Source organism: Pipistrellus kuhlii, unplaced genomic scaffold (genome assembly GCF_014108245.1).
Source record: "Pipistrellus kuhlii isolate mPipKuh1 unplaced genomic scaffold, mPipKuh1.p scaffold_m20_p_2, whole genome shotgun sequence".
Taxonomy (NCBI): domain Eukaryota; kingdom Metazoa; phylum Chordata; class Mammalia; order Chiroptera; family Vespertilionidae; genus Pipistrellus; species Pipistrellus kuhlii.
This window is the reverse complement of record NW_023425515.1, coordinates 5,193,929-5,203,113: the sequence shown is the minus strand read 5'-3', so window position 1 is coordinate 5,203,113 and position 9,185 is coordinate 5,193,929. Positions and strand designations below refer to the sequence as shown.

Sequence of the window (9,185 nt, the reverse complement as noted above, 5' to 3'; positions counted from 1 at the left end):
AGACCAGGCCCTACAGGACGGGGGCTGGTAGAAGCGGCCGAGCCACCGGGCATTAAGGGACAGAGACGCTCGTCATCCTCCACACTTCGCTCCACTCCCCTCCCCACGACCGTCCCGCTCCGCTCCCGGCCTCGCTCCGCCCCTTTCCGCGAGCCCGCCTCACTTCCGCCCCTGCGCGCGCGCCCCGCGGCCCGGAAGGGCTTCTGTGCCTCCGGCAGCGACCCGGAAGTAACCCGGTTCTCGGGGCGGGAGGATACGAGCGGTTAGCGGCGACGTCCGACGGCACAGCTGTTTCCCCGACGATGGCGGGGACGGCGCTGAAGAGGCTGATGGCCGAGTACAAACGTGAGTCCGGGGCCGCCCTGCCGAGCCTCACGTCGGGGCGGCGCCCCTCCATCCCTCCCCACCGGCCCCTGCCCTGCGCTCCGGCCCGGTCCGGCGCTGCTCTTTGAGGCCTGGGCGGAGTGCGGGCAGCGGACGCCTCACCCCACGGGCCTGCCGGTTTGTGCACGGTCAGCAGGAGGGAGAAGGGGCGCGGGGGGGGGGGGGGGGGCGGTGACTGGTCTCAGGGGACTCGCCCTGTCTGCCGCCTCCTCCTAAGGAGGACGCGTTAAAGGACAGATGCCTACACTTACATTCAGTTCTCGTTTATTTGTTTTTTCCTTTGCCCATTTTAGTAATTTGGGTAACTAATCCCAGCCTTGCCCACATATAGTGAGAGGAGGGGAGGGAAGCCTAACCTGTGTAATAAGAAGTTTTTTTTCCCCCTCTCTTTAAAATTTTTTAAAATTGATTTCAGAGAGGAAGGGAGAGGGGGAGAGAGAGAGAATCATTGATCGGCTGCCTCCTGTACGCCCCTGTTGGGGATTGAGCCCTCAACCCGGGTATGTGCCCTTGTCCTATAAGGCAGTGTTTTTCAACCTTTTTTGGGCAAAGGCACACTTGTTTCATGAAAAAAATCACGAGGCACACCACCATTAGAAAATGTTAAAAAATTTAACTCTGTGCCTATATTGATTATATATAAAGTAATTCTCTTGAATAGGAATCAAATAAACACAAAGAAAGTATTTTATAATTACTTTATTATGAAATATTAAGTAAACAAAATAGTGAAAAATTATAAAATTCTTGTCTTGTCTGCACCTACGGCACACCAGGCAACATCTCGCCGCGGAACAGCGGTTGAAAAACGCTGCGGGAACCGGGAACCCTTCAGTCCGTAGGCCTACGCCGGACGCTTTATCCACTGAGCCAAACAGGCTAGGGCGGGAGATTTTATTATCTTACTGATTATAGAGAGAGAAAGGAAGGGGGAGAGAGAAACATCAATCATGAGAGAGAATTGTTGATCAGCTTGCCGGCAACCTGGGCTTGTGTCCTGAACGGGAATCCTAAAGTGACTTCCTGGTTCATGGATGGTGCTAAACCACTGAGCCACACCAGCTAGACTATTGAAAAGTAAAAAAAAAAAAAAAAAAAAGTTTTAAGCTGAAACCGGTTTGGCTCAGTGGATAGAGCGTCGGCCTGTGGACTGAAGGGTCCCAGGTTCGATTCTGGTCAAGGGCATGTACATTGGTTGCGAGCACATCCCTGGTAGGGGTTGTGCAGGAGGCAGCTGGTCGATGTTTCTCTCTCATCGATGTTTCTAGCTATCTCTCTCCCTTCCTCTCTATAAAAAACCAATAAAATATATTAAAAAAAAGTTTTAAGAGAAAAAACGTATTGTGACGAGTCTGAGGTGATTAGTCCAATACCTTTTACTTTCCCAGTAAGAGTTATTCTTTCATATGTGTTTTTATTACTAACACCCCTTCATTTTATTTTATTTTATTTTATTTTATTTTATTTTATTTTATTTTATTTTAACATCCTTTCATTTTAGCTTGAAGTCCCTTTAATATTTCTTGTAACGTCTAATTGGTGGTGATGAACACTTTTAGCTTTTGCTTGTCTCCTTCATTTCTGAATGGCCATTTTGCTGGGTAGAGTATTTTTGGTTGACAGTTTTTTTCTTTTAGCTTTTTGAATATATCATGCCTCTCACTTTTGGCCTGCAAATTTTTTGCTGAAATATCTGTTAGTAGTCTTTATCTGACTCCTTATTGGTAGGAGACAGTCGATCAATGATTCTCTCATCTCTGTACACAAGAAGTGTTCTCTTGCTGCTTTTAAAACTCTTCTTGATTTAACTTTTGACACTTTAATTATAATGTGTCTTTGTGTGGGTTTCTCTTATTTGGAACTCTCTGAGCTTCCTGAATCTGGGTGTCTGTTTCTTCTCAGGGTTAGGAAAGTTTTCAGCCATTATTTCTTCACATAAGATTTCTCCCCCTTTCCCTCTCCAGGGAGAGCTATGATGGGAATGTTAATCCATTTGATGTCCCATAATTCCTTTAAACTGTCTTCACTTTTTTTTTAAAGTTCTTTTTTGTTTTTGCTGCTCTAATTGGGTGAGTTCCACTCCCTTGTCTTCAAGTTGACAAGTTTCTGCTTCATCTGGTCTGCTGTTATACTCCTCTAATATATTTTTATATTTTTCAGTCAATTAGATTTTTTTAAGCTCTGTGACTTCTGTTTGGTATTTCCTATGTTTCCCATCTCATTGTTGAAGTTCTTACTTTGTTCATTCCCCCCCCCCCCCCCCCCCAGATCGGCAAGTATCTTTTTGACCATTACTTTGAATTCATTATCAGGTACATTATCTCTATTTCATCAAGTTTTTTTTTTGTTTTTTTTGTTTTTTTTCCCTGAAGTGTTATCTTGTTCTTTCATTTGCAGTATATTTCTCTGTTTCTTCATTTGCTTGACTCTGTGTTGGTTTCCGTACAGTAGTAGCAACAACCACCTCTCCCTTCTTGAAGGCAAGTGGCCTCTTGTAGGAGAGGAACCTTGTCATTCAACCGTGTTTCAGCTCTTAGTTGTCTTTCACATTGTTGTGCTTGTCCAAGCCGTACCTGAATGTGTGCCAAGACCTGTCAGTGTCCTGAGGGAAAGGTCTCACCTCCTGGATTCAGGCTGGTTGTAAGCAAGACCCTCAGGCAGCAGCTTTAAAAAAAAAAAAAAAAAAAAATAAATATATATATATATATATATATATATATATATATATATATATATATATATATATATATATATTTTCCTGTGGGCTTGCAAGTATAAGCCTTGCTGTACACCAGAGCCAGTCTCTGGCTGGCAGTATTAGAGATCGTGGCTCCAGACAAGTATTGGGATGCCAGAGGAGTGTATACACTCTTTTCTGGGTGATAGGGTGAGCTGGAGCAAGGCAGAGGGAGACTGCCAAGATGGTGTCCACAACCTATGTTCCTTGAGAGCAGCTGCGTAGGCCACTAAGTCTGGGCCAAACTGGAGCCTGCCACTCAGGCTGAAGCTTCTGGACGATTGTGTAAGAAGCCTCCTTCGTGGAAAGTCTGGAGGTGTATCTCAGTCCGCTATCTGGGGGTGCCCTGGGAGCGGTAGCCTGCTAGTAATCATCTCTTTGATTGCCACGGTTTGTGGGACTAATAAGAATGCAAGACACCCCCTACCCATTCCTAACACAACAAGGTGATCAAAGGGCAGCCCTTTGCAGCCACAAAAAACCAGGGCACCACACATGTATAAAGCTCCCTCCCAGGAGACTCTGGCACTCTGGAGCTCTGCAGAGGGTGAGCATGATGCTAGCACTTGCCTTCCGAGGTCTCTGGAGAGGATTACAGTTTAATTAGAAGCCTGCCTCTCAGGCTTGGGTCATGATGATTTGTTAATAGGCCTCCTTCACAGAAAAGACGAAGCTCCTGGGCCTGTTGCCTCTTGCTGTGCTCTGCGGTTGGTAGCTGTTTAAAAAATCTTTCTCTGGCCCAGCTGGTGTGGCTCAGTGGTTGAGTGTTGATCTATGAACCACGGTGTCATGATTCAATCTCCAGTTGGGGTGTTCAGGAGACAGCCGGTCAGTGATTCTCTCTTATCATTGATGGGTTTATCTTTCGCTTTCTCTCTTCCCATCTGAAATCAAGAAAAATATATTTTAAAAAATAAATAAAATGAAAAATCTTTTTCTGTTGGTTACAGTCAGGGCCCACCCGTGTAAGTCCCACTAGCCACCAGAGGTAGGTGATCTGGCATCATTCACAAATAGAGGTGTCATTTGGCAGCATTCACAAATATTGGGGTGCCAGACTGGGGTATGAGCTCTTTTCTGGGTGGTGATTATAATCCCATGTGACCAGGAACATGGCTCCCTTGGCCTCCAGAACCAGTGTTCAAGGGCAGTTGCAAAAATTGGGGCATCAGGCTCTCTTCCAGGAGATACAGGTGCTCCGGATTAGGGCCATTTTTCCCGTTTGCCCGATGTGTAGTTGTCTAGGTTGTTTTTTGTTTATCCTATATAATAAAGAGGCAATATGCAAATTGAACCTCACACAATGGCCTCCCCATGGGGTCAAAGATGGTTGGCAGGGGTGGGCAGTTGAGGGCAATTGGGCCAGCAGGGGAGTAATTAGGTATTGATCAGGCTGGCAGGGGAATGGTTAGGGTGTGATCAGGCTGGCAGGCAGGTGAACGGTTGTGAGCCAGCAATCCCAGATTGCGAGAAGGTACAGGCTGGGCTGAGGGACACCCCTCTATCCACTGAGCCAAACCGGTTTTGGCAGGTTCATATCTTTATACGTCACCATCCTCTCACTTTGATTTTAATTTGCATTTTCCTAATGATCAGTGACATTGAATATTATTTAATGTGTTTATATGCTATCCATAATATCTTTTTGAAGGTGTGTCTTGAGTTTTTTGCTCATTTTTTAGTTATCTTTTTTATGAAGTTGTAAGAATTCTTCATATAATGTAACCTCTCCTGAGCATACAACTGTCATATCCCTGTGTCCTCATGTAGTATCCCTTTGTGTCTGTGGCCTACTCTCCTATAGGACACCAGTCAGATTACATTAGAGCCCATCCTAGCGACTTCATTTAACCTGAATCACTTCATTAGAAATGCAAGTTACATTTTCCTCCTCTTGGTTTTTCATTTTATACTGGAGACCCAAAGCACAAAATTCATGCAAGTGTAGGCCTTCCGGCTGCCAGCACAGGCTTCCCTCTGGCATCCAGGACCCGGGCTTCCCTCGCAGCCCTGGCTTAGTCTGGAAGGACATCTGGTCTAATTAGTTTATTACACTTTCATTATTATAGACTAGAGGCCTGGTGCATAAAATTTGTGCACAGAGGGGGGTTGCCTCAGCTCAGCCTGCACCCACTCAAATTGGGGACTCATTTTACAATCTGGGACCGCTGGCTCCTATCCACTCACCTGCCTGCCTGCCTAATTGCCCCTAACTCTTCTGCCTGCCTTCCTGATCACCCCTACCTCTCTTTCTGCCTGACTGTCCCTAACTGCCTTCTGCTGCCGGCCTGATTGAGCCTCCAACTACTCTCCCCTGCTGGCCTGATCTCTTCCCAACTGCCCTCCTCTGCCGGCCAATTTGTTCTGATTGGTAAGTTTTTATGCCAATCAGCATCAAAAGCTCTGCCTCCTAAGCAGGCATTGGCTCCTCACAGTTGACCAGGTTTGGCTCTGATTGGTTAGTTTCTATGCCAGTCAGCGTCCTAAGTTCCACCTCCTAGGCAGCCATTGGCTCCTTACATTCACTCAGATTTGGTTCTGATTGGCCAGTTTCTATGCCAGTCAGCATCTCTGGGCCTATCAATGGGTCTGATCAGAAAGGTGGTGTTGATCAGCAGCCCCAGTGGAGGCCTGGAGAGAAATGGAGGCAAGCTATGATCAATGGCTGCCACAGAAGTTACGGATCAGATCCTGCCTCTCTGCAGGCATCTCTTGGGGCCTGATCCACAGCCACCTAGGTAGTCAGTGGTGGGTGGGGCACAGGCAGCGGCCCCAGTCAGTGCTAGGTCCCCATGGCAACCCAGCACTGACCTCTGGTCTAGTCAAGCCTTTGGTCATAACGATTGTTACGACTCTGTCTCTTTATTATATAGATGTCCTAGAGTTTATTCTGTATTAGTGCATAGAGATGTTTGTCATTCCTTTCCACAACTGCAGGTATTCTCTAGGCAGATGTAACATGAGTTGACTGGTCCCCTATGGATAGTGTTGGAATTATTTCCAGTTTTTTTGGTATTATAAATGGTCCTGAAATGAATAGTTTTATGCATATATCTTATCTTATTTTTACCAGTGTTTCTGTGTGATCAATTCTGAGACATGGGATTGCTGGGTTAAAGGTTAAATTTATATTTCATTTTGTGTGGCAGCTATTTTTTAAGCCACTAAAAAAATACTTTTACTAACATTATTGAATAATCAGTGGCATGGTCTTTGCAAATTTCTCTGGCATTGTTAAGATTTTGTTTCTCTTTTGAAAGTTGTTTTTATCTGTAAATACAAAACTGTAGTGTGTGTATATGTGTGTGTGTGTGTGTGTGTGTGTGTGTGTGTGTGTGTATGTATGTGTCTATGTGTGTGTAGTCCATAGCATTCCCTCTTAGTGAACTGGGTTGCTGTAGTTTCGTACTGACCAGTAGATGGCGCTGTTGAATAAGAATGCTGGTGGGAAGGCTGCAGCAGGTGGGCTGGTTCTCCAGCTACAGTTTAGACAACCCTTGGCTCTCTCCCTAAAGGGAGGGTGGCACAGAGGGAAGTTCCAAGGGGGAACTCCACAAATGAAGAAGAAAGCCAGCTCTTTTTGGTGTAAGCTCCTCCTTGAGATTCCATGAAAATTATTGGTGTAATTATTTCTCTGTTTTGCTCTTAGGCACTCTTCTCCATTAACATTGACATTATCATCCCTCCAATCCCACCCCCCTTGCTCCCCTTAGCAATTAATAACCCACCTATCTTAAACTGTTATTTATTTCTTTGTGGTTATTTTTGTTTTTACAAAAATGTGATTTGACACAAAAACTAGATGAGATTTCAGATGACTAGGTGTATAAAGCCTGGTGAGTTGGGTCCTCGGGTTGAAGAGATCCAGAGAGGGACTGTGATAGTTAGGGTCTGTCTTGCCAAATCCAACGGTCTCAGTCTCCCTGGTAATTAACCTCATTTGCACTTGGTTTTTCCCTCCTTGAAGTATTTACTAAAGCACTTGGTGTTTGGAATTAACACTTAATTTGTGTTACTTCATTGGACTCCCCTAAATCTTCTGCTGTCCCTTCCTCTTCATCCTCAGTAACAGACTTGTTTCCTGGGTCACGGTTTGGCATTTTGAGTGAAATAATTTTTCCTTGTGTAGGACTCATTTATGGCAGAATGTTAAGTGCTCCTGGTCACTTCCTACCAGATGGCAGTAGCATTCCCCAGTCACTGTGCAATCTAAAAATGACCCTTGTATTTCCAAATATTCCTTGGGAAATACTGCTCTGGAGAATCCCACCAGTCCCTGGGGGCTCTGTGCACTCCCCATACAGTAACTCCCTACTTTTTGTCTCCAACATCCATCCTTCCTGGAGCTTCAGACTCAATCTCGACTGCTTGCTAGTCACCTCTGCTTGTCTGTTTATCGATGTCTCTGCCTTCCCATGTTTAAGTGAGAAGCCTCCCATTCTAGTAATGGCGCCGCCACCACTCAGAGGTCTGGACTCCTCTTGTTTGTCCTCACATAGCACATCAGCTTTATCAGCAAGACCCGCCACCTCTGCCTTTGGGCCATCCCTTACCACTTTCACAGTTGCCATTCTGGCCAGGGCATCATCTTCCCTGTCAGAATGTTGCAGTAACAGCTTTTAAAAGTATTTACTGCTTGAACTATAATGGGACAAAGAAAAGTACAAGGAAGGACATTCAGCTTAGGGAGTTCTCAGAGACAGCATTATCAGCCAGGGGAAGTGAGAAGGGTGCCAGCCCTCTAGAACCCCATGGGGTGGGCCCCCCAACCCTTCACAGCTCTTCCTCACAGGAGAGTCTCCTCCTTGTTTAGCTTTACTTTTCCATCAAAGCATGCATTCTTTTCTTTTTTAATCTGAGGATTTAGGGTCATCAATTGCTCACTTGCTTCAGCTGGTATCCTCTGTCTCTTTAAGGAGCATGCCAAAATGTTACATATCAAACTCCATAATTAATCCTGTGACATTTCACCTAGTATTACCCCGTATTTTTCCAGAGGTGGATTCATAGGGGATTTGTTATAATTTGGTATAAGTTACTCTACATAGAAACATGTTGGTTGCTACTTAGAATCTGTAGCTCGTCTGAGTGATGACATCAGCAAGTGGGAAAAATGATTCTTAGACATGTCTCTTGAGGCACATATATCTGTGTTTGTACTCCTATGAGAAGTTGCTGGGTCTTAGTAGGTAACAGCAACCTCATTTCCAAAATACAAACATACTCCCTCCGGCAGTGTGTTTTCGTTGTTCCTTATCAGTACAAACACTTCTTATTGTCAGTTTTCTAAATGAAGGGAGAGGGAGAGAGAGAGAGAGGAAAACATCACTGATGAGAATCCCCTACTGGGTATGCAGGGCATGTGCCCCGACCTGGAATCAAACCATGACCACCTGGTTCATAGATCCACGTTCAACCACTAAGCCACACCAGCTGGGCTGTGGCTTACCTTTTTACTCTCTTAAGTAATCTTTTGAATATTTTTTTTTTTTTAAAGAGATATCTTTTGACATTGAGATTCTTACTTTTAATGTTCTTAATTTTTTCAGTCTTTTCTTTTATGGTTAGTACTCCCTGGTTATTAACAGTATTATTAGTTTTACTAGAGCATGAAGATATTCCCCTGTATTATCCTCTAGGACAGTGTTTCCCAAACTTTTGACATATGAGTACCCTTCTATAATTTTCGTAATGCTGAGTACCCCTCGTATTCATGAGAACGTAGAATTAGGCGCAGCTAAGCACGGTGCAGTGCATATCCCCACCAAACTCCGGTGCAACGCGTACCCCCACCAAACTCTTCCCATACCCCTGGGGGTACGCATACCACACTTTGGGAAACACTACTGTAGGAGATTTATTGTTTTATATTTCATAAAACAACTGAAATTAATTTTGAGGGTGTCAACTTACTGAGATAAAATTTACATACAGTAAGACGCACCAACTTCAAATATACCATTCTTGAAGCTTTGTATACACTGCTGTGTAGCCATCAGTACTATCCTGATACAGAACATTTCCACGACCCCAAAGAGTTCCCTTGTTCCTTTTGCTGTCCCCT

At 44.7% G+C, this 9,185-nt stretch overlaps 1 protein-coding gene across 3 annotated transcripts in view; it reads left to right on the top strand.

Annotated features, from left to right (window-relative positions):
* Positions 1–188: 188 nt before the first annotated feature.
* UBE2G2 (ubiquitin conjugating enzyme E2 G2) overlaps positions 189–9,185 on the top strand; it is a 28,334-nt gene continuing 19,337 nt past the window's right edge. Inside the window, exon 1 of one of the 3 annotated variants that reach the window (XM_036445384.2) lies at positions 189–345. In XM_036445384.2, coding sequence (XP_036301277.1) covers positions 303–345 — 43 coding nt within the window. In that variant the 5' untranslated portion in view covers positions 189–302. The remainder of the gene's footprint in view (positions 346–9,185) is intronic. The other 2 variants (XM_036445383.2, XM_036445385.2) reach the window with 2 other exon arrangements.